Source organism: Rattus norvegicus, chromosome 9 (assembly GCF_036323735.1).
Source record: "Rattus norvegicus strain BN/NHsdMcwi chromosome 9, GRCr8, whole genome shotgun sequence".
Classification (NCBI taxonomy): Eukaryota; Metazoa; Chordata; class Mammalia; order Rodentia; family Muridae; genus Rattus; species Rattus norvegicus.
The window spans coordinates 112454936-112481508 of record NC_086027.1 but is presented as its reverse complement, the minus strand read 5'-3'; the positions used below and the strand labels follow the sequence as shown (position 1 = coordinate 112481508).

General features: G+C 42.7%; 1 protein-coding gene and 1 long non-coding RNA gene across 3 annotated transcripts in view; one reads left to right on the top strand and one right to left on the bottom strand.

The window, feature by feature from the left end:
- Tmem232 (transmembrane protein 232) overlaps nucleotides 1–26573 on the top strand; it is a 228059-nt gene that overhangs the window by 81119 nt on the left and 120367 nt on the right. Inside the window, exon 10 of the mRNA NM_001270390.2 lies at nucleotides 23428–23606. Within this exon, the coding sequence (NP_001257319.1) occupies nucleotides 23428–23606 (179 nt within the window). The remainder of the gene's footprint in view (nucleotides 1–23427; nucleotides 23607–26573) is intronic.
- Nucleotides 921–20996, bottom strand: LOC102552718 (uncharacterized). Of its 2 annotated transcripts, XR_357275.5 has the most exons (5): nucleotides 20588–20996; nucleotides 19084–19182; nucleotides 18468–18703; nucleotides 18041–18126; nucleotides 921–7483 (listed from the first exon to the last, which is right to left on the bottom strand). It is a non-coding gene; the product is annotated as an uncharacterized LOC102552718 (long non-coding RNA). The 2 variants fall into 2 exon arrangements; XR_005489378.2 differs by having other exon boundaries at nucleotides 19084–20994.

The following is a 26573-nucleotide window of genomic DNA, read 5'->3' as shown; positions in this document are numbered from 1 at the left end:
TGGAACCCTGGTGCACGGAGGCTCCCGGAAAGAGCGGCGCAGATCTTCCTGGTTGCTGCTGCCGCGGAGAGGACTTAGGCAGTACCCCACGAGCAAACTTGAGCCTTGGAACCACAGGTAGGACCAACTTTTCCCCTGCAAGAAACCTTCCTGGTGAACTCAAGACACAGGCCCACAGGAACAGCTGAAGACCTGTAGAGAGGAAAAACTACACGCCCGAAAGCAGAACACTCTGTCCCCATAACTGGCTGAAAGAAAACAGGAAAACAGGTCTACAGCACTCCTGACACACAGGCTTATAGGTCAGTCTAGCCATGGTCAGAAATAGCAGAACAAAGTAACACTAGAGATAATCTGATGGCGAGAGGCAAGCGCAGGAACCCAAGCAACAGAAACCAAGACTACATGGCATCATCGGAGCCCAATTCTCCCACCAAAGCAAACACGGAATATCCAAACACACCAGAAAAGCAAGATCTAGTTTCAAAATCATATTTGATCATGATGCTGGAGGACTTCAAGAAAGACATAAAGAACTCCCTTAGAGAACAAGTAGAAGCCTACAGAGAGGAATGGCAAAAATCCCTGAAAGAATTCCAGGAAAACACAATCAAACAGTTGAAGGAATTAAAAATGGAAATAGAAGAAATCAAGAAAGAACACATGGAAACAACCCTGGACATAGAAAATCAAAAGAAAAGACAAGGAGCTGTAGATACAAGCTTCACCAACAGAATACAAGAGATGGAAGAGAGAATCTCGGGAGCAGAAGATTCCCTAGAAATCATTGACTCAACTGTCAAAGATAATGTAAAGCGGAAAAAGCTACTGGTCCAAAACATACAGGAAATCCAGGACTCAATGAGAAGATCAAACCTAAGGATAATAGGTATAGAAGAGAGTGAAGACTCCCAGCTCAAAGGACCAGTAAATATCTTCAACAAAATCATAGAAGAAAACTTCCCTAACCTAAAAAAAGAGATACCCATAGGCATACAAGAAGCCTACAGAACTCCAAATAGATTGGACCAGAAAAGAAACACCTCCCGTCACATAATTGTCAAAACACCAAACGCACAAAATAAAGAATATTAAAAGCAGTAAGGGAAAAAGGTCAAGTAACATATAAAGGCAGACCTATCAGAATCACACCAGACTTTTCGCCAGAAACTATGAAGGCCAGAAGATCCTGGGCAGATGTCATACAGACCCTAAGAGAACACAAATGCCAGCCCAGGTTACTGTATCCTGCAAAACTCTCAATTAACATAGATGGAGAAACCAAGATATTCCATGACAAAACCAAATTTACACAATATCTTTCTACAAATCCAGTACTACAAAGGATAATAAAGGGTAAAGCCCAACATAAGGAGGCAAGCTATACCCTAGAAGAAGCAAGAAACTAATCGTCTTGGCAACAAAACAAAGAGAATGAAAGCACACAAACATAACCTCACATCCAAATATGAATATAACAGGAAGCAATAATCACTATTCCTTAATATCTCTCAACATCAATGGCCTCAACTCCCCAGTAAAAAGACATAGATTAACAAACTGGATACGCAACGAGGACCCTGCATTCTGCTGCCTACAGGAAACACACCTCAGAGACAAAGACAGACACTACCTCAGAGTGAAAGGCTGGAAAACAACTTTCCAAGCAAATGGTCAGAAGAAGCAAGCTGGAGTAGCCATTCTAATATCAAATAAAATCAATTTTCAATTAAAAGTCATCAAAAAAGATAAGGAAGGACACTTCATATTCATCAAAGGAAAAATCCACCAAGATGAACTCTCAATCCTCATCTTAGATTGGTTTATATACAAGTGTGCAATTTCTAGGCTTGAAAGTAAAATGATGCTATCTGGTGCTGGATAGAGGAGCCTTATTTTTTATTATGGCAGCTTGCTATTTTTGTAACATGGTGATTTGGTTGAACACATAAAGTACAGTAGTAACTGATCTCCCCCTCTTCCTGGATGAGTGAGGAGATGATTAAATGTTGATGTCAGCATCCATGAGCATATTCAGATGAGCTTCTGCTTCTGTTGAAAAGGATGCTGTGTTTGATTGTGGTCCGAAGCTTTGAAGCACTACTTGGCATCTCCTTCCTTGGAGGTCTCACTGTTTAAACATAACAGATTTGATAGCTTGTTGGTAAGGTGAGGTCCAGCTTGTCTCCACTAGGTCATCTTCATGTGAATCCGGTGGTTATACGGTTTTGTTCTAGGGATATTTCATTTTTTTAATAACGGTTTTAGCTGACATTCATGGAGAGAATGAATCCTTAGAACTGTGCCACTAGTGAAAGGAAATCCTGTCTAGAGTATGTTTCTTTACAAAGCTGTGTCACACCATCCTTTGGGCCCTCTGCTGGAAAAGTAGAATCAAGTCTCAAATAATGCCTTTTAAATTGTATCCTCTAGTATTATAGATGTAGGACAGTACTGTATCATACCTCTGTGGATGTAAAATAGCTTGTACCTGCTTTATGATATGTAGTAGTGATCGTGCTTTATCAGAGCTGTTTTTAATGATGTTGCTCAGAATGTTTTCTTTCCAGATGATGATTGAGAAGCTAATTTAAAAAAAAAATGGTGCCAGGTACCACAAGAGTATCAGAACTGTGCTGTTTTCTCGGGTTTTGTTTTTTTACTTTTTTTTTTTAATGGAGTGTGCTGGATGTCTCTACAGTTTTGTTCAGATGACTGCAGAACCTGGAAAAGCTGTTGCTGCTGTTGATGCATAACACACTGCTATTATTGGTCTTTTCATATAAATATAAATATATATATACAGATATATAATTTGAATTTTTTGAAACTTTACCTGTGCTGTCAACTTTCGAAAAAAGTATCCCCGTTTACTGTGTTGAGTTGGCACTGTACAGAAATTAACAGCCATATTGGTCTAGAAATGTTGAACTTAAGTTTTTTCCATTTGTACAGGGGTAACACACTGTATGAAATATGTAAGGTCTTATATACGTGGGTTTGATTACAAAAACTAATAAAGTATTCTCTAGATTAAAAAAAATTTAATATTATGTTATATATGTGTGTAGAGGCACACACACACACACACACAAATGTATGCAAACACACATACATAATGCTACATCACTACATATGGGACACCTACCCTTTACTACATTGTATTCTTTATAAGTTAATGAATGAGTTAGGGATTCTGTTCTCAGACAGATCTCAGGACTTGTGAGTTTGTAAACCCATCGCCTATTGCCCCTGCCACCCTGCTCTGTCATTTGGAGTGTAACTATTTGTCCTTGCTGTTCATCTCCTTTTTCAACATTCACAGATGAAGTGATTCCTAGGACACGGTCATCCAAAAATGTCATCTTAGCTCCGTAGCACTCGTTCCACTCCTCACTTTGTCCTCTTTCCTAACCCCCGTCCTCCTCTTCCCTTCAAATCGCCCTCACTTCTCTTTCATATACAGAACACTTGTATATATAATATATATGTACACACATGAGAAAATATAAATATATATGAAATATGTAAGCATATGTGAATTGTGTAACCATGTATGAAATAAATAAGCATATAGATGAAATATAAATAAAATATAAAAAAAGCAAAGAACTAGAAATACAGCATTTCAAGCACTTAGTGAGCTAGCATAGGTTCTAACCCTGACTTCATAACAGTACATCAGTGAAGGGAAGAGAGGAGGCTTAGACTCCCTGTCCACATTATACATAAATTATATATATGCATATGTATATATGTACAAAGTTTAGACTTCCTGTCCAAATTATATTTATATATGTATATATATGCACATACATAAATATATGTGTTTTCTCTATATGTCTATAATGCATGTATAACATACATGAGCACTTCGGGAATTTGCATGCCATCCTCGGCCAGAGTCATGACAACCATGTGTGCATCGGGCCAGTTTTGATGTCTCCAGAGCCAGTATCTGATCTTCACCATTTTTATTACCTAACAGGTATAATTGTAGTATTTCTCCCCTCACTGGCTTGGTTCACCTGCTGCCATGTCATTAAGATTCATACATGCTGGCATAGGTAACAGGCCTCAGGAGCACAGGAATGACACTAATAGGCTTTCAGACCTTAACTTTAATTCCTTTGGCTAAATCCCCTCCACCCTCCCAAAGCAGGGCCACACAGCAATTTGCCTTGAAGTTTTCAAAGAAGTCGCTCACAGTATTCCACCATGGCTGTACCATACCACCTTCTTGGCAAAACCACAAAAGTGGGGTTGGGGATTTAGCTCAGCGGTAGAGTACTTGCCTAGCAAGCGCAAGGCCCTGGGTTTGGTCCCCAGCTCCAAAAAACAAACAAACAAACAAAACAAAAAACAAAAAACAAAAAAAAACCCAACCCCCCCAAAAAAACAAAAAACAAAACAAACAAACAAAAAACCCAAAAAAACCAAAAAAAACCAAAAAAACAAAAAAAACCCCCAAAAAACCCACAAAAGCACTGCAAATTCTTCACAGCCGTGGTCGCGTTTGTCTCTTTACCCTCATCTTCCTTTAGCTGTCGGTGTGTCTCCTTTAAAGAACTGACTCTTCGAGTCCTTTGTCTACACTTTCAGTGGGAGGGGTGAGATCGCTGTTTCCTTTGCTGAGAAAGTTGGGGAGATTTATACTCTGATTTTGTCTGTTTGCCCCTTTGAGGTAGGGCCTTGACCCATGGCCACACCATGCCTGGAGCTCACTGGGAAGTTTTAAAGTCTTGATCTCTTCCCCACTAGGCCACCCTGGGGATTTCCATCTTGGCAGTTGAGAGAGAAGGACAACTTGGCTATGGAGATTCACTGCTTCCTCACCAAGGACATATCTCCAGTAGGAAAAACTTGATGTCATTTAAAATATATAACCAGAGGGGTTGGGGATTTAGCTCAGTGGTAGAGCGCTTGCCTAGGAAGCGCAAGGCCCTGGGTTCGGTCCCCAGCTCCCAAAAGAAGAACCAAAAAAAAAAAAAACAAAAACAAAAACAGATACCTGCCGTCTAAGGCCAATATCTCAGCATCTCTCTTCACAGAGTTCTCTTTCTGGTTTTTTGAAATGGCAATCTATTTCCCCCTCCCTTCCTTCCCTCCAAGTCCTCCTATACACTTAGTTACTAGGCTGCAATTACCTTTAACTTTCATTCCTTATTAATGGGCGCGTGCACGACATGGGGTCCACATGTCACGTTGTCAATGTGAGGGTCAGAGGATGACCTCGTGGGTTGTTTCAGGTCACCAGGCTCCTTCAGAGGATCCCTCTGGCCCGCCTTACTAGTCCTTCCGTTGTTTATAACTTCCTTGTGTACTTTGGAGATTAACATTAGCATAAGGTGGGTTGCAGGTGTATTTTCCCATTATTTTCTTTAACAATATCTTAAACAAGTGAGACTTTGTTTCCAGTGTTCTCACTCCTCTCTTTAAGATTGTTGCCTCATGGTCATAGACAGAGATCCAGGGACACTACCTCTCAATAAGTATAAAGTGACCTAGTTATTTTTCTTATTTTTAAAAATGCCCTGTCTGCTTTTAATTGAGAACAGCCAGACATCAATTTAAATTATTATTACCACATGGCAGTCTGTCCTTCATTGCTTTAATGTGTACACAATACGAAATGAATTACAGAACTGTGTTTATTTTCCCAGGGATAGATTTTTTTTGCCCATAGTGTGTGATCTTTTTTTTTAATGCATTATTACATTTTTTCTTTTTTCTACTGGATACCTTTTATTTACATTTCAAATGTTATTCCCTTTCCCGGTTTCCTATCTACAAACCTCCTATCCCAAACCCCTTTCCCCCTTCTTCTATGAGGGTGTTCCCTCTCCCAACCACCCCCGCTTCCCGCCTCCCGGCCCTGACATTCCCCTACACTGGGGGGGGGGTCCAGCCTTAGAAGGACCAAGGGCTTCTCCTCCCACTGGTGTCCAACAAAGTCATCCTCTGCTACATATGCAGCTGGAGCCATGGGTCTGTCCATGTGTACTCTTTAGGTAGTGGTTTAGTCCCTGGGAGCTCTGGTTGGTTGGTATTGTTGTTCTTATGGGGTTGGAAGCACCTTCAGTTCCTTCAAACCTTTCTCTAATTCCTCCAATGGGGACCCCCATTCTCAGTTCAATGGTTTGCTGCTAGCATTCACCTCTGTATTTGTCCGGCTCTGATAGAGCCTTTCAGGAGACAGCTATATCAGGCTCCTATCAGCATGCACTTCTTGGCTTCAGCAATGTTGTCTAGGTTTGGTGGCTGTATATATATATATATATATATGCTGGATTCCCAGGTGGGGCAGGTTCTGAATGGCCTTTCCTTCAATCTTTGCTCCAAACTTTGTCCCCATATCTCCTCCTATGAATATTTTTGTTCCCCCTTTTTAGAAGGACTGAAGCATCCACACTTCGGTTATCCTTCTTCTTGAACTTCATGTGGTCCGTGGATTGTATCTTGGGTAATTCGAGCTTTTGGGCTAATACCCATTTATCAGTAAGTGCATACCATGTGTGTTCTTGTGAGGTTGGGTTATCTCACTCAGGATGACATTTTCTAGCTCTGTCCATTTGCTTATGAATGTCACGGAGTCTTTGTTTTTGATAGCTGACTAGTACTCCATTGTGTAGATGTACCACATTTTCTGTATCCATTCCTCTGTTGAAGGTGCCCCCCAGGTGGTGGAACCAGTTTGGGAGGTGGGTTCAGCAGGAGAAAATGTGGTGCTGGGGGCCTTTGAAAACTGCCTGGGTCATAGTCACCTATCTGCTCTGTTTCTTGGGAGCCATGGGAGGGAAGTCTCCTCTGCCACAGGCTCCCGCCACCACAGGCGGAATTGTTGAAACCATAAACCAGAACATAGTAACTGATTCCTCTGGTTAAGTTGTTTGTCTGGGACACTTGGTACTGTAACAAAACCTGTCTCCCACACTAGCATGCTTTGTTGAGTTTACATCCAAGGTAATCAGGATATTGATACATAATTTATCTCCTTTTGTGGCATCATATTTTGTTTCATAAAGCAGGTTTGAAAGTGCTCCCTCCTCTAGTTTTTCATTTAGAAAAGTCTGAGGAGTGATGCTGCCTTTATTAACTTTCACTGTAGTATTTGAATCCCCCTAATTCCTCCTCTCCCTCCAATCCCTTCCATGTTCTCCTTTAGCCTCTCCTGAATTCCTTTCCTTAATTCCTCTCAAGTTCATGACCTCCTTTTTACATGGCTATTGTTACACACACTCGTGGGCACCACTACTTGTTTAGGTTTTGAGTCAATGTTTCTTACTGAACCTGGACTGTCTGGCCTGCGAATCCGTGTCTTTGCTGTCAGTGCTGGTGTTACAGGCTCTGCCGCCATAGCAGGGTCTTCACGTGGGTTTGGGGGACTTGAAATCAGATCTTCATGTTTGGACATCAAGTACATTACCCACTGAACCGTCTCCCAGCTCATCAGACTCTTTTTGTTGTTGTTTCCTCAGCACACCTGTAAACATAACATTTTTATTACACTGCTTTACTTTCCAAGGTTGCCTTTAAGTTTCCTTCTTATTCTCATTTAGCCTTGGGATATAAACACTTGTGAAAATCACCTTGCCTCTGTTGACATAATCTGTATCTCATGGTAGTACAAAATTAGCTAAGTGAAACTGAGAAGAAATCAAGGAAACAGGAGTCTAGCATTTTGTAAGGCTATTTGTAAGAATCACAGTTGGTCCTGACAAAAAAACGAATCACTTTTGTCCCTTTCAGCTATGACTCCAGGCAGTAATTATTTTTAATGAACAGATCTCCATAATTTACAGTTGGAAAACATCATGAAACTCACATAAGGCAAGTCCCACCCGCTCTCACTAACATGTTGGCACCCTACTTGGCTTCTCTTCCAGTCACCCATCACATCCCAATAAAACATCCTGCTAACTCTCTGTCTTTGGCCGCCAATCGTCCCTGCACAAACGGGAGCATATTTCTAAGAGCGGTTCTCCTCCGTTTATTCTGTTGCATACCTGCTTAATACGAGCAACAGGAACCAATTGTGATTACATATGCAAAATAACTTTCCGTACTACTTATATGTAAATTCGTCATGCACATATGCATGTCTAACATCATTTTTATAATTTGGTAATGTTCCAAACATTGTATCACACAACCAAAATGCAACCCTCATTTTCATGCTCTTGTCTGTCTCTCTTGTTATCTGCACAGAAGCTTGGGAGACCTCAGGAACACCTCAGCTCTTGACAGCAGCTGTAAGTTTGGGGGGGTGTCCCAGAATTTTTTTGACACCCACTGTGATCTTGGGGATCCCCGAGACAAGCGCTTGTCTTATTTTGTTAAAGGACTCACACGACTAACAAAATCCCTTCTCCTTTATTATGACTTAAAACTGTGAAAGGATACAGATTAAAACCAGCCAAGGGAAAAACAGTGCAGGAAGCAGAGTAAGCCAAGAGCTCACATCCTCCTGTTGTGGGTCTGTGTGGACGGACGGCATTTCCCACTAGTAACAGTGAGTGATAAGGAACCAAGGGTATACTCTGTTATGGGAGGTTTCCCATGATTTATTATTCATAGTTTTATTGTGGATCTCAGACAGATGGCTTGCCGAATGGCTCGCTCTAGTCTCTGGCATTTCCAGAGGTTGAACTGATCTGATATGGCTCTGTGAGGAATCACATTTCCAACCAAGATTACCCATGCCAAGTAAATAGAGTCACTTAAATAATCCTTCATCCATCCATCCTTCCTTCCTTCCTTCCCTTCCCTTCTCTTTCCCTTCCCTTCCCTTCTCTTCCTTCCTTCCCTTTCTTTGGTATGTATGTATGTATGTATGTATGTATGTATGTGTGTGTGTGTATGTATGTATGTATGTATATGTATGTATGTATATGTATCTCTATCATCTTTCTTGTGTGTGCGTGCGTGTGCATGAGTGTCATGCTGGTACAAATGGAGGTTAGAGAACACCTTTGGGGAGTTGGTTCTCTCCTTCCATTTTATGAGTTCCCGGACTCAAAATCCTCACTCTAGGTTGGCAAGAAGTACCCATGACCCATCTCAATGGCCCTCAAGTAAGAAGGCATTTTAAAAATTAAATTCTTTTATTTATTTACATTCCAAATGCTGCCCCCTTTCCCAGCACCCCTCACAGGGTTCTTCACCCCATCCCTCCTTCCCTTGCCTCTGAGAAGGTCCTCCCCCACCCCATTCCCTTACTCCCTCTTATCCTCCCACCTCACCACCCCCAGCACCTCCCTTTCCCTGGGGCGTCAAGTTTCTACAGATTAGGTCCACCCTCTCCCACTGAGGTCAGACAAGGCAATCCTCTGCTACGTTGTGCCAGGGGCCATGGACTACCCGTGCTCTTTGCTCTGGGAGCTCCAGGTTAGTTGACACTCTTGGTCTTCCTATGGGGTTTCCATCCCCTTCAGGTCCTTCAGTTCTTCCCCTAACTCTACCACAGGGGCCCCCGACCTGAGTCCAATGGTTGGCCATAGTTCTCTGCATCTCAGAGGTCAGCCATGGAAGCACAACATGGCGTCAGTAATAGTGTCAGGGCTTGGTTCCCGCCCACGGGATGGATCCCAACTTGGGCCGGTCACTGGAGGGCCTTTCAGAAGGCACTTTTTTATTTTATTTTATATATATATATTTTACTAGAAAAAGTCTTCTATTTCTCTAAATATGTAAGCTGCTTTTGGACCAAACCCTCTGCATTCCCTGTTTCCTTTGGGAAGACTGTTCTGGGGTTTCTGGACATCTCACACTTTCTATCCTTTGAAACTTGGCTGCCCGTTATCCCATCGAGGCATTTCTTTCCCTTCTGGTCATCAGCAGTGGCTCTCACTGTGCCACCAGGACTGATGCTGCTCCGTTTACTTTCTCCACATCTGCCTCTTCCAGTTGAGCTGTGTATCCCACAGGCACTGATGTGGTAGTTTCTATTGGTGAAGACAACAGCGCTGGGAGATGGCGCCTGCTCTGTGTTTGCCCACACACAGCTGGCTGTCGAGTCTTACCCATGTTAGCTTCCGGGCCCTGGCCTCATCAGTTTTGTTCCACACAGCATCTGATAAAGGTGCACTTTGAACCACATCACACGTTTGCACTACCTTCCAGCCACACATCTGATTTCACTAAGTAGATTGCATTTGTCAAAATCACAGAGGCTGAAACTCACTAATAGTCACTCGGACAAACACAGACGTTTGTATTCCACATTTGCAGACTGTTTGCAGTCTGTATATCCAGAGTGGTAATTAGAAGGAGTCCAAAACAAAACAGTATAGTAAAAGAGAGTTCCTAATCCTAGGTTTCAAATACACAGATTCTTAGTGAATTCTGGGAATGTATAGTTTTGTTCCTTTCCATCCCCTGAGGCCCTGCCTGCTTAGTTTCATGGGTAGGCATGGTCTCTCTCTGTATATTTTAAGTGACACTTGGTAGCCACCATAGAGTTGCTGAGAGCAGAACAGAAGACTGGCTTGGTCCTGGACTAAGAGTTGCATAACAGGCAAGCTTCCCAGGAGGGTGTAGCCGTGTGGATGAGAAGGCTCTCCGTGACAGTTCCAGCCCATGCCATCTGTTGCTACAGGGTTCCTCCCGTCATTAACTGTCAGAACACTACATGAATGGACTCTCCTCATTGATACCACTTATCGGCAGTACTCCAGCACAGTTCAAGCAGCTTACTTGTTAAAAAAAAAGTAAGAAAATTTCAAAAGAATTTTGAGTTTGACAGCACAGACATTTGTTAGAATATGTTTTATGGATTTGTCATTGAGCTCGAGGACTATAAGACCAAATCATTTTCAATTTGACACGAACCACTGTAGTCTTATAAAATAATTTTCTTCAATTAATAATTTAAACGTGTGAGGGAAAATGGGCTGTATGTATTTTAATCATTCTTTTTTAAGGTCAGGAAGTTGGGAGGTGAGCACGGTCACACATAAAGTCAGCCCTTGGGGAGACTACAGCAGGAGGATCAAAAAATTGAGGTCAGAAGAATAGAGGCTGAAGAGACACATGCAGATATGAGCTCATAGTATCTCCAGATAATAAACTGGGGACACTGGATAGCAGCTTCTGAAGAGAAGCCTGGTGGCTAAACACCAATGGTTTAAATAGCAAAATAAAATGGAAAATATAAATCAGAACAGGGGAAAATCCATCTGTCTTAGATAGGGTTTCCTTTGTTGTGAACAGACACCATGATCAGAGCAACTCTTATAAAGGACAACATTTAACTGGGGCTGGTTTAAAAGTTCTGAGTTTCAGTCTATCATCACAGCAGGAAGCAGAACAGTGTCCAGCTAGGCATAGCCATGGAGGAGCTGAGAGTTCTACATCTTTATCCAAAGGAAGCCAGGAGCAGACTAGACTTCAAGCAGCTAGACGGAAGGTTTCAAAGCCCACCCCACAATGTCACACTTCCGCCAACAAGGCCACACCTCTTAGTAGTGCCACTCCCTGGGCCAAGTGTATTCAAACCACCACACCACCCCTGAGGGATCAGTGCATCCAGGAGCTCTTCCCTCCCAGGGAAGCAGAAATGCAACACCAGAGGGCAGGAATCATGACCAAGAACTTGAGGAAATGTGCCCTACATGCTCATTAACAGAGATTTTAAACACCAGAGAAAGGGAAAGAAGGAGACAGAAGTTGTCCACTGCACTGGTAGAGGGCCGAGGCACCAGGAAGAGCCTCTCTTCTGTGCTTGCCACTAAAGCAATGATGAGAAATCATTTAGCAAACGACTTTTCTCAGAAGACAACTAGACCCTCTGGGGATTACAACCAGGGGAGCCCAGAGCAAAGACAGACCAACAGGACACTTCTAGATTACAGAGAAGCAGCAGAACCATGCAGTATCTAGTGAGAGGGAAGCCTAGCTAGAACTGGAGTCTGCAAGAGAATTGACCCACAGTCTCTAATCACATGACAGACATTGGGAAGGATGTCTCAGGGAGGAGTCACTGTTCCCAACCCACCCTGCAAAGAACCTCTCACCGATGGGCCTGGTCATCATCATCTGTGATCTGAACTCCCACAGGTGTGACTAGCATCGGGAAGTTCAGGAAGGAAGGCTGGGAATCTGGATGCTAAGCAGGCAAGAGATCACATTCAGACTCTACCACATTGGTCTCTCTGCCCTCCTCTTTTATATAATGCCCAATGTCAAGTTATCAGGACACCGGTCATTTTTACTCTCTCTTTCTCTTCTAGTCATTTCTTTATATCTATCTAGTTATTATTATTATTATTATTATTATTATTATTATTATTATTATTATTATTGGTCTTTCCAAGGAACATAGCATGGCCTAGTTTGGGATCCTCCATGCGTCAGACTTCTGAAATCTGTTATTGTTTTAGGTCATCAAACTGTAATTTTTCCTCACCTCCTCTCTGTACCATTAGTCACAGACACATCTTCTCTAACCCTCGTCCCTGTGTCTCCCATTTTCTTAGGTTGTGAACCCTTAGCCTTATTGGCAGATCCATCTGCTCCCCACTTCTATTTAGTTTTTCTTTTCTATGCTTCTCAACCACTCCAGCTCTAATCACTAGTCGTAGTCTGTTTTCCCCTCCACTCCCACACAGTAATGAACAGCTCTGCGTTCACAGTTCTACACGCCTCCCTCTACTTCCTAAAATGACCTGAGTTTAAGGGGTGATCACTTTTTACTTGATAGCCACTGCATTTTCACAGTGCCCTACCCTTTGATAGTTTTCCTTATAAAACTATATTATGCTCTTGGGAACATTCAATATTGATCCGGTGCTGAGGATCTAACTAGTGAATTAGATCTCCGGTGCAGCAAACAAAAATGGAAACCAAGTTCTATTATAACCAAGCACCTCTGAAACTTTTCGAAGACTGCAAGTACTTCCACTGGGTGAATGAGGGCGGTCAAAAGAAATAACCAACCAGCAGTCTAACTCACAGGTAAAAGTACCACTGGACAAATGCAAGGGACAAGAAAAACCAAAGCAACCTGACTCCTTGGAACTCACAGAAGCGCCCTCTAATGAGAGAAAATTAGTCGACTTTCTAGGCAAGAATGTAAAACAACAATGTTAAGTTTGCTTGGATAAATCTAAGAAGCCACAAATACACCACTGAATGCATTCCAAGAGAACATAAACAGAATGAAATGAAAAAATGGATATGAAAGTGAGATTCAACAATGACAGAGAAATAACAACAACAAAAAAATCAATATGAACGACTGGAAATAAAAAAGTGCCAAATGTCGAATAAAAGCTCTGCAGAAAGTTTCTGCAGCAAAATGGATCCAGGGGAGACAGAATACAGGGCTCAAAGACGGATGATTAGAACATTCATCTTTCTGTTCTTTTCTGCTACCTCTCTGCCCACCTTCATTAGGCTTGCTGGAGCCTGAAACAAACAGGTGAGCTTCCCTTCCCCCACACTCCTTCCCTGCTTCTGGGCCATCAGGGTTAACGCCCCTAATACCTGCTACAACAGGAATATCCAGGGATCAAAGCCAAAAGCCCTCAAAAGAACACAATCAAGAAAAGCCAGGACAGTTTGACCCCTTCAGAGCACAGTTACTCTATTACAGCAGGCCCTGGATATCCTAACACAGCTGAAGCCCAAGAAAGTGACCTTAAATTCCATCTTATAAAGATAATAGAGGCCTTTAAAGAGGAAAAAAGTAAAGCTGTTAAGAAATACAAGAAAATACAATCAAACAGGCAGACGTCTTTAAAGAGGAAACAAATCCCTTAAAGATATACAAGAAAATGCAGTTAAACAGATGAAGGAAATAAATGGAACTGTTCAAGACCTGAAAATGGAAATAGAAGCAATAAAGAAAACATAACTGAGGGAATCCTGGAGGTGGAAAACCTGGGGAAGGGAACAGGAACTACAGATGCAAGCATCACCACCAGAATGCAGGAGATGGAAGAGAGAATCTCAGGCATAGAAGATAGAATAGAAGAAATTGATACATCAGTCAAAGAAAGTGTTAGTTCTAAAAAAAATTCCCGACACAAAACATCCAGGAAACCTGGGATACCATGAAAAGACCTCATCTAAGAATAATAGGAATAGAAGATGGTGAAGAAAGGCCCAGAAATTATTCTCAACAAAATCATAGAAGAAAACTTTCCTAATCTAAGAAAGGCGATGCCTATAAACATACAAGAAGCTTATAGAACATCAATAAGACGGACCAGAAATGAAAATCCTTCCATCACATAACAATCAAAACACTAAGTCTACAGAACAAAGAGAATATTAAAAGTGGCAAGGGAAAAAGGTCAGATAACATACAAAGGCAGACCTACCAGAATGACCCCTGACTTTCCAACAGAGACTCTTAAAAGCTAGAAGGGCCTGAATGCATATTTTGAAACTTTTACAAAAGACCACAGATGCCCACCTAGACTATGATTATGATATGATATGATTTTATACATAAGCATTCTCCAAAATTCTACTCAAGAACTCCGACAGCTGATAAACACCTTTAAGCAAAGTGGATGAATAAAAAATTAACACAAAGAAACCAGTAGCCTCCCTTTATACAAATGATAAATGGTCCAAGAAAGAAAATAACACCCTCTACAATAGTCATGAGTAATATATATAATATATATTATCTTGATAGAACTTTAACTGAGCAAGTGAAAGACTTATATGACAAGAACTTCAAGTCATTGAAGAAAGATATTGGGGAAAGATCTCAAAAGATGGAAAGATCTCCCAAGCTCATGGATTTGTAGGATTAATATAGTGAAAATGGTCATCTTACCCAAATCAGTTTACAGATTCAATGCAATTCTCATCAAATTCCAACACAATTTTTAAATAGACCTAGACAGAGCAATTCTCAACTTCATGTGGAAAAACAAAAGAGCCAGCATAATGAAAACACCTTAACACAAAACCACACATATAGTAAATCTAATAGAAGAGAAAGTGGGCATAGCCTTGAACTCATTGGAACAGGAGACAACTTCCTGAAGAGAACACCAGTGGGTCAGGCTCTAAGACCAACAACTGACCAATGGGACCTCACGAAACTGAAAAACTTCTATGAGGGAAAGGACACTGTCAACGGGACAAAATAGCCTGCAGTCTGGGAAAAATATCTCCATTAACCCTTCATCTGACAGGGCCGATATTTAAAATTTATAAAGAACTCAACAAGTTTGACACCAACAACCCAAATAACCCAATTTAAACAATGGGTACAGAGCTAAATAGAGAATTCTCAACAGAGGAGTCTCGAATGTCTGAGAAGCACTTAAAAAAGTGTTCAAAGTCCTTAGTCATCAAGGAAACGCAAATCAAAACAACCCTGAGATTCTACCTCACACCAATCAGAATGGCTAAGATCAAAAACTCAGGTGACAGCAGATGCTGTCGAGGATGTGGAGAAAGAGGAACACTCCTCCATTGTTGGTGGGATTGCAGGCTGGTACAATCACTTTGGAAATCAATTTGGTGGATTCCCAAAAACCCGAGAATAGTTTCACCTCAAGACCCAGCTATACCACTCCTGGGCATATACCCAAAAGATGCTCTACCATCCCAAAAGACACCTGCTCCACTATGTTCATAGCAGCTTCATTTGTAATAGCCAGAAGCTGGAAACAACATAGGTGTTTCTCAACTGAAGAATGGCTAAAGAAAATGTGTCACATCTATACAATGGAATACCACCCAGCTATTAAAAAACAAAGACATTATGAAATTTGCAGGCAAATGGATGGATCTTGAGAATATCATCCCGAGTGAGGCAACCACGTGGATATTAGCCATAGAATACAGGATACCCATGCTACATTCCACAGACCCAATGAAGCTAAACAAGAAGAGAGGATGCTTGAATCTCACCCAGAAGAGGGAATTAAATAGTTACGGGAGGCGGATGGAGGGAGGGAACTGGGTGGGAGAGGGGGTGAGGAGGGGAATGGGTGGGTTCAGGATCAGGTGTGGGGAGAGACAGGAGAGATGGCCAGATGGCCGTGAGAATGAATGGGAATCTGCAACTGACAGAGGGTGGAGAGTTGGGCATCTTGAGGATGTGACAGAGACCTTGGATGGGGGACCATTCAGGAATCAGTATGGGTAACTGTATCTGTGAGTTACAGCAGTGGGGATGTGGAACCTGAAGAGACTATGTCCTGTAGCTAGGCAGGGACCCCAATGGAGCTATAGGGACACCAACCCACCCACAAAACATTCAAGCCAAACTTTATCCTGTCTAAAAGAAATGCAGGGACAGGATGGAGCAGAGACTGAGGGAACGGCCAACCAATGACTGCCCAACTAGAGACCCATCCCATGAACGAGTGCTGGTGCTCGTCCTGATGCTATTAATGATTCTGTTATGTTTGCATAGAGGAGTCTAGCATGGCTGTCCTCTGAGGGCTCCATCTAGAAGCTGACTCAGATGGATGCAGATACCTACAACCAAACAGTGGGTGGAGCTTGGGGACGCTTATGGAAGAGTAGCGGGAAGGATTTGGCTCTGAGATAGGAACTCCACAGGAAGACCAACCTGGACCCCTGGGGGCTCTCAGACTGAATCACCAACCAAAGCACATATATGAGCTGAAACTAGGCCTCCCTTCTCATGACAAGGCTGAACCTCCCCTTGTAGCGGATGTGCAGGTTGGTCTTCCTTGGGTACCAAACAACTAGAGCCAGGGGGCCACCCCAAAAGCTGTTGCCTGTCTGTGGGATATGTTCTAGCTGGACTGCCTTGTCTGGCCTCAGTGGGAAAGGATGCACCTAGACCCATTGATGTGCTAGGGTTGGGGGATCTCCACTCTCCCAAAGGGGAGGATTGTGGGAGGGGGTGACTGGGAGGAGGGACAGTGAGCCAGGTGTCAAGTGAATAAGAAAAAAGAATATTCAGGTAATGACACAGTTAGCTCAGTAAGAAAGTATACACAGGGCGTGTGAGATCTGTAGGACACTGTAATAAAACCAAGTCTATGAATCATGGACACATGAACAGAAGAAGAATTTCATGAAAAAATACGTGGAAAACATTCTTTTAAAAAGGCATAAGAGAAATTTCTGAAGCCCATTCAAGTTTACCCAGGTAAAATTGGCATTTAGAATCCCTAACAGACAAGACGAAGAAAGAGTCTGCCTGTGGTCTATTATAATTAAAGCACTAAATATACACCCCAGGACGCATATGCCAGATGCTAGAGAAACACTGGGTCACAGACAAGGCAAGCCTATCAGAGTAAAAGCAGGTGTGTTAGCAGGAACTTTAAAAGGCAGCAGGCCTTAGAACATTGCATTTCGGTGTCTAAAAGACAACACATACCAATCCAATCCACTCTATCTGGCAAAGCTGTCGTGCTTAAAGGTTAACTAAAAGAAAACAAACAAGGGATCCATGGGCACTAAGTCAGTTTTACAGAAGACACCGAAAGAATGCTTTGGACTAAAGAGAAAGATCAATCCATTTTGGAGGTGATAGGAAAGTATAAGCCACTTTAAAAGACAACTACCAAGTGAAAACCAGGAGAAAAGCAAACACTGAAGAATGAACAAGATGACAACAGTTACCACACACCTCCATCAGTGACCTTAGCTCCTCAACAAAAAGACACAGACCAGCAGGTTGGATCGAGGACAATGAAAAGCAGAGTCTATCTCTTCGATGCCTCCAAGGAGTGCGCCTTATCTAAAGACATCCACACTAAGGGTGAGAAGATGGGGAAAGGTACTGCAGGCAGAGCAAACGGAACAACGGAGCAAGCGCGTGTCACTCTAAAACCCCCCATAAGAAATCAAACAAGCCAATCAATAATAATAATGGTCATTAAAAAGTAAGCACAAATGAAGAAAAACACTGCTCAGCCATCAGGGAGGATACGAAGTCAAGCTCTACCTGAGGTCTCTCACCCAGTCAGAAAGGTAGCCATTGGGAAAACAACGGGTGCAGTCACAAAGATCAACATGAAGGTCCCCGTCCCCAAACTAAAAATAGACGTAGCCTACGACCCCAGTGAAACCATTCTTGGGGATTTACCTGAAGAACTCCAAGTGGACGTGTGTTAGCGCGGTGGTTCATCCGTGTTCACCGCAGCACTGCCCACAGTGGCTCAGAAAACCAGCCTAGATGTTCATTGGCAGGGAACAGACAAGAAAGCATGACATGTAGAAACCATGGGTGCAACTGTAGACATTTATATTAAGTAACTGCGGGAGAGTCACATTTACGTGTGACCTTTTGTTTGCCGCTCCTAGGTTTTATATAGATTCATGAAAGTACAGGAGAACAAAGGGAGAGAAGCTAAAGGGTCAGGGAGACAGCATGGCTGGGAAAATGCTCAAGGAATATTAGACACTTGTGTGGAAATGCCCTTCTGTAGCCCAGTGACATTGTATTTGGTGTCTGAAAGACAACAAATACCATTTTTAAAACAGAGTTTGTGGTATACGTGACGGTGGCGTACCCCGAAGCCCACGTGGTGACGGCTCAGTCCTCAGCCTCGCAGTACTGGGAGATGCTGAGTCCTTCTGGAAGCTGGAAGGAGCCTGGCGGTCTAGAGCTCCCTTCCACGGGCTGTCAGAACCTTCCTGAATCTTCTCTTTGCCTTGCTGTCTCCTGGCTGCGGTGTGCTTAGCAGCTTTGCTCCAGGAGATATTCCTTGTGATGAAATTCCGCCTCTGTAGATCAGTGGTTCTCAACCTGTGGTGGTCATAGATCAGATATCCTGCATATCAGAGATTTACATTATGATTCATAACAGTGGCACAATTAAGATATGGAAATGGTTATGGAGTACTTCCATGGATGGGGGTCAGCACAACAGGAGGCTCTGTACTAAAGGGTCTCAGTATAGGAGAGCGGGAACTGCTTCTGTAGACTGAAAGACAGGGGACGACTGACCACAGATGTGAGCAACTTTAACTGTGATTTAAATAATTTTCCTCCTTAATAAAAACAGTCCTAGCTTAGGCTGAGCGACTTGGTGAGACCTTAGCCCAGAGTTTAGACACAGCAATGGGCGATGAATCACAGAAAGAAATGTATAGATTGGGATTCTATCAGTAAATAGTGGTACATACCTGCCATCCCAACAGAAGAGAGCAGATGGTCTAGTCACGTGTTCAAGGCCAGCCTTGATTATGAGATGTATTCAAGGTCAGTCTGGGTTACATGAGACTCTGTTTCAAAAGAAGAGAGCAGAAAACCCAGAAGACAATATAACAATTAAAAACCAGTTAAAATCTGTAACAAATGATACTTGTTTTATCAAAGCCCTTTTCAGGGCTGGGGAGCTGGCTCAACCATGAGCTCTGTCATGAGACTGGAGTTGAGAACCTGTCGCCTCCATCGGGCGGCTCACAAGGGACAGCATGGTCAGCTCATAGTGGTCTGGAACTCTTTTCTGTTCTTCAAAGGTATTTGTACACACACACACACACACACACACACACACACACACACACACACACACACACAGAGAGAGAGAGAGAGAGAGAGAGAGAGAGAGAACACACACATACATAAAGCATCAGAAGTAAATCCTATTAAAACTTTTCTCACCTAAGACTCAGTTTGAAAAATAACTTAAAAATTCAAAATTGGGGCAAATGAGATGCCTTAATCAGTGCAGGAATTGCCACCAGGCCTGATGATCTGAGGTTAATCCCTGTGACCCACATGGTAGAAGGAGAAAATGGATTTCCTCAAGTTGTCCTCTGACTCCCACCTATCACCATGGTAATCAGATGCCAACACAGACATACACACAGACATACACACAGACATACACACAGACATACACACAGACATACACACACATACACACACACACATACACACACCCACAAGACACAGACACACACATGGACACACACAGACATACACATACACACACACTCACAGATACACCACAGACATACACACACACTCACATATATATACACACACAGACACATGCACACACAGACACACACACAGACACACACACACAGACACACACAGATACACAGACAGATATACACACACACTCATAGACACACATATCCTCACAGACATGCACATAGACATACACAGATACATATACACACAAAAACAGACATATACACATACACACACAGACACACAGACACACAGAGACACAGACACACACACATATACACACACAGAGGCACACACAGAGACATAGACAGATAGGCAGACAGACACACACAGAGGCACATGAACACACACAGACACACACACTCACAGACACAGACACACACACATAGACACACACACAGAGACACATATACACAGACACACACACACTTATATACACACACTTACAGACACACACACACACACACTCACTCACTCACACACCCCTGTTACACAAAATAAACACATTTAAAATACAGTAATAGTAGAAACCCTCGATAGCCCTTTGCCTGTGTGGATCCTAGTGTTTCTCTTCCTGTGACTCTGTAAAGCAGCATCACTCATGTTTTCCTTGGTGCATCTCTGCAGCCATGTTCTATGGAAAAGTTTCGTGTTGCTGGAAGTCAGATCATCCCAATCCTTCCCCATTTTCCAGGCGTTCTTCACCTCTACTTCCAAACCGACCCCTCTGAACAACCATCTCATTTTCGCAAGCGATCGCACGGTTGTTTCTGTTTCCTAACTTTAAGAACAAGCTTCTCCTTTGACCTTTGCTCACCACAGCGGTTTCATCAGTTGTTCTCTCTGCCAGCTGGCGTTTGTTCGTCCTCTCCAGTCCCCTCCTGCCTGTCACAATGAGGACCTATTATCATACAGTTCTCATCACCCAGTTCACCACTGAATGGCTAGGACACAGCATGGAACAGACAGAGCGCCGCTCCTCTGCAGAGACGTCAACCTTTGCGTCTGCTGCCATATTCTGTTGGCTAACTTTACAGCCTCCATATTATTAGGAACTCGTTTCTTCAGCCCAGTGTGACATCCTCTCTCTCCTCAGAACCGCACCTCTGCAGGAGTCCTATTATCAGTTCAGCTACTCCAATTTCCTTTAGCACAACTCCAGTTTTGTCCTTAAAAGCACTGTTAGGCAGCATACTAATCCTAGATAAATGGAGATTGTTTTTACCCTACGTCTTCTGTGTTATAGTCATGGGGCTGAGGGATTGGTATGTCAGAGTGGATCAAATAACACCTGTCTTCCTAGAACTATGGGTAACATGCACCCTTCCAATATGATTTACATATAATTTTGTAAGCGCTAGCCAGGAAACTAACTATGAAGATTCAGAGAGTTTCTTAATAGGATATGAACAGAACAATGGCTTGGAGGCCACTAAAGTGTAGTGTACTATTGGATGGATGGACGTAGTGTTAAGTGAAAGGGGTAATTTACATTAATGTTAGAAGACAGAATTCAGCATTCACCCAAGAACTCCAGTCTTCGGCCTCACTTTCTCTGTGTAACGTCTTTGCAATTGATGAAAGTGGATGAGTGATGACAGATGTATTCTAAAATGATATATTAAAATGACAGAGTCATGGTTGTCTGGCTCTCTAATTTGGGATTTATACAGACAAATGACATAGCATGGGTTAGGAATGGCTACCTAGCCTGCAGTAAGCCTGACTATAAAGGTGAGTAGGAGATCTGATATAGCATTTAATGGCTGACTCTTTCTGGTATCCTCCTACGAGAGGCCAGTCTCCAACATTCGTCTCTACCCTTTCTCCAAATCACCCTGCTTGCAAGGTGGGGTGAGGTCTTGCCTTGTCCAGCTCTCTCCCTTACTCTACCAGCCCTCACCCAGAGTCTTGCACTGGCAGTCCCATTACATCATCTTTCCAAGGATCTACTGTTTTCTGTAAGTCATTCCAGCTCCAGACTGGTCTATTTCCAGTGGCTAAAAGCCACTGGTTATCTATTTCCAAGAAAGAAAACATAATTAAATTTGCATTCTTTTGATTATATTCTGTTTTTGTAGTGAGAAACATTACTATTCGTCAATGGGCCCATTTTCAGTTACAGAACTTTGAGTATTACACATAATTATTACATAAATTATTGTACATAATTTGATTGACACAGGGAGGAGCATCTTACTAGATGTCTGGCTGCCTGCCTTCCCTTCCCTTCCCTTTCCTTCCTTCCTTCCTTCCTTCCTTCCTTCCTTCCTTCCTTCCTTCCTTCCTCCCTCCCTTCCTCTCTTCCTTCCTTTAAGTGACAGTGACATAGAGTGAACAACCTTTAGGATAGGAGGTCAGAGGATGCCTTTCTTCAATATCTGAAATGTATGCACATTTTCTCTTTCTCTCTTCTAGCCTTTCCCTTGCTTTTCTTACCTTGTGGCCTTTCCCTGTGAATGAGTGTGTGAACTGTCTGAGTCGGGGCATGTGTTGCATGGCGTAGATCACATAGAGTGGGGCATGTGTTGCATGGCGTAGATCACATAGGGCATTACCTCCTTACTGCTCATCGGCTGTGTTACTATAGGGAACATTTGAGGGAACATTGTTTCCTGTGTTTCCTTTCATGTGTTAAACACACACACACACACTCGCGCACACACACACACACACACACACACACACACACACACACGCTAAATAAACATAAGTATAAGGCCTATAATAGAAGTATAGCACAGACTAGAATCCAGACATAGTTGGCCCGCCAGTTTATGCCAATTAAAATAATTATTATCCTTTTGTTTGTTTTGTTCAAGGCAGGGTCTCACTATGTAGACCAGGCTGGCTTCAAACTCACAGAGATCTGTCTGCTTTTGCCTCCTAGGTGCTGGGATCAAAGGCATGAACTGTTATGTCTGGATTTTTAAAGTAATAATTATTCTTATTGAAGTTTTGGGGTTTTAATACATTCTATCTCTTTTTGTAAAAGTGTATTCTTCTTTTTCTTTAGAAAACTTGAAGTTTTCCCATAGGCCCAGTTCTTTTCCATACTATGTTATAACTAAATTTAGTTTGTCTCTCTTCTGAGAACCGTATGATTTCATTATTCAGATTTATTTTTCCTGTGTCTACCTAAATCAGAATTATCGATGCCAAGCATCACCACATAGAATATAGCCTAGCTAGGTTAAAAAGAGTAATTGAAGGATAAATGACATTAATTTTAATCTTGAGAGTAGAACTTAATATAGTTAAATTTCTAACTATTTTGTCGTGTTTAGGTTGGAGAGCATTTTAATTTTCAGTTTCTCTAGATTAATAGCATTAATTATGAATGTGAGTAAAATTTAACTTTTTCATGCATAAGATAGTATATTCTCAAAAATTGTTATTTTCTTCCTCCTCCTCCTCCTCCTCCTCCTCCTCCTCCTCCTCCTCCTCCTCCTCCTCCTCCTCCTCCTCCTCCTCCTCCTCCTTCTCCATCATTATCACCACCACCACCACCACCACCATCACCACCACCACCACCATTCCCACAGGTGCGAAGGTGATCTGGGTCGGATACTATGGCATAGTGTATAACCTGGTGAAGATGTCATGGGAACTTCAGGGTGACGAGGAACAGGATGGATTTAGAAACATGGTATGGCAAACACTGCAAAAGATAAAGGATTATGAGGAAGACCCACGAATCCAAAACGCAGTAACGATAGCCCAGGTGAGTCCTCAAACTTGTCCTCTCTCAGCAGGAACCGTGTGTAGCAGTTCTCTGCAGAGAGTAGAACTTCCACGTCCAATGAGCCATAGTGGTTCGTCATCCCTCGATGACGTCACCTTGAGTTCCATACTCGTCTACTGTTGTTCCACGGTGAGGGCTAAGTTGAAGGTTTTAGTATAATCAGAATTAAATAAACTGGACAAACACAGGCCAAAACCAAGTGAAACAACCCAAGCGGAGACTAATCCAAACATCGATTTTGGTACATCGATGTAGCAAAACAATCCGACAGACATGTAGTAGGTACACCACTACTAAAGTCGCCAAGCCACAGCTTCTCCCCTCTTTTCAGAAGAACATGGCGTATTAGCTCGGTAAGTGATCCTGTTTCAGGAACATTGCACGAACTTCTGCCTCTAGGGTTCCGTCCGGGAAGGGTTTGATGAATGTACACACTCTCTTCCACAAGGAGCGCTCAGAGAGGTTGGCTGTCCTCTGCGGCTTCTCAGAGCTTGCAGAACACCTGTCCAAGGCCCTTCAGGCTCCTAGAGTCTTCACTGAGAAGCCATGCGCCTTTCTAATGGCTCTCCCTTTGTCTGTTACTTGGTCTCTTTGCCTTGCTGATTATTAATATTCCTATGTGTGTATTTAGTATTTCGATCTTTATGTGTTATGGATCATTCCTCTTTTGGTTCTATTTGGTGTTCTGTATCCTTCTTGTACCATGAAAGGCTTCGGAAAACTTTCTTCTATGATTTTGTGGAAAGTAATTTCTGTGCCTTTGGCCTCAGTTTCTCCCCCCTCTGTTCCTATTACTTGTTCTTTCACAGAGTCTGAGATTTTCTAGATGTGGTGTGCTCAGATTTGTTCAATATTTCCTTTGACTGTGGTGTCCATTTCTTCTCTCCTTTTTTGCATGTCTGGGACGATTTCTTCCATGTCTCGTGCCCTTTTGGTGAGCACACACAGAAGTTGCTTCTAGATCGATTATAGGGCATGAAGTAAAATTTATGGGAAAAATTATGCTGTTGGCAAAAACAAAAAATATATAAAAATAGAGTAATAGATTATTCAATAAAAAATAAAATTGATTAGTTGAGAAATTGTTCTTTGGAACAAAGTAGACAATTTGTAGAATAGGTACAAATGAGAAATCTAGAAAAATACTCATCATGAAAGCTGGAGAGGAGCTCTAAGATGTGGAGAACAGTTACTAGGTCTCTTCACAAGTTCATGCTAATGTATTTGAAGGCACAGAGTGTGACGGTTGGTCTTAATGCCAACCACATGAGTAGGGAGCCATGCCCGAAGAATTGTTCTGATTGGCCGTTGCTGATGCCCTGGGCTGCTTCCCAGAGATAGAAGGTTTGTCCCTATTGCGGAAGAAGACACCATGAACTTGGACAGAGCACTCTGAGGTCCTGACCTAAAAGCCTTCTCCCTGTGGGTAACTTTTATAGAGCTGGAAAGTACTATGCAATGGGCCAAGGGGGAAGCAACCAACAATCTTACCCATCTTGAAGCCATCGGACCACAACTATGACCGGCAAGGGAAGCTATTCCTAAGGGTATAGTAGTGGCATTGACATCTTGGTGCCAAGCAGCAACTTTCTAATTGGACCTAAGGCTAACTCAACAGGAACGAATTCTTATAGTGTAGGCTCACCTTATATAGGCTATAGTCTTTTTGAGAACCCTGGCCAGTCATGTGGGAGAATGAATGGATTTCCGAGACAAGCGATTTGATTTAGTGAATGTAGGAAACCAAGATGAACGTATTCATTACCATGTTGTTTCACATGGCACTTAAGTCACGACGACTTGTGCACTTAGGTGTGGCATTTTCCCACTGGAAGTATGTCCTATAGTAAATGAAAAATGCAAAGAAGTTGTCAGAATTCACCACTGGAGCAGCCGTGAACAGAAAGGAAACAAGAGTTTAAATTCTCAGTTCCTATAACCACCTGGACTGCAGCAAATCAAAACCCACAGCCTTAGTTCTCTTGGGTGTCCCGCGCGCAACCTCCCGCCGGCAAGGAGCACGCGGACATTAGAAATCCTTACTGTAACCACTTTATTAATCTTAGAAGAGGAAAAGCCACGCTGCGCCAACATGGGGCGCTTATAAAACCCTCATGCGGCGCACCCACACCTGATTGGTTGTTACCCATGATCTCATAAGGCATGCCCCGGAGTGGGCAAAGACCTGGCACGAAGGCACACTTGCACATGCGCACAGTTAACTTCCTGAAAGGGGGGCTGGCTGGCGCTGCGAAGGTTGGCGCCATCTTGCAATGGCGGAGTCTATCCTGACCTATCACGTGGGGCGCAGTGGAAGACAGCGCCATCTAGTGGTGGCGAACGTATTGCGGCCCTCTACACTTGGGTACTCAGTGGTACTAACCATGCATGCTCACAAGAAAAGATACTACTGGACACACAGGAGAGGGGAAGCCCAGGGACGGGCAGTCTAGGGGCAGGGCCCTGGTGCAAGCCGAAGGCAGTTACAGAGATGCGGCCCTTGGAAGACCTTGAGGGTACTTAGCTATCAGTCTTTCTCTGAAAGTGAGGCCAAAAAGCCCTCAACCAAAGGGCTGCCTCCTGTGACTGGAGCTAATATTACAAAGTAAATACAATTTCTGCTCAACAAATAAATAAATAAAAAAAAACCCCAAGTTGTGTTTTAAAACTGCCAGTCTCTTATTATTTCTATAGTAGACTATGAAAGAAGGGGACATTTATATTTAATATAAAAACTCAATATCAAACTGATAAACTTCGCATGAAGAAATTACAGTTGGTAAATATCTTGAGGGAGTGGACAAGAGTCACAATATGAAGGAAACCAATTAAATTATTATTTCTCCTGCAGTGGTTTCTTTGTTCCTTCAGGTCATGAAAATACGGTCCCAAGGCTAGAAAAACCCTCCAGAATTGATGGAGGGCGGCTCATTTTCAGAGCATGAC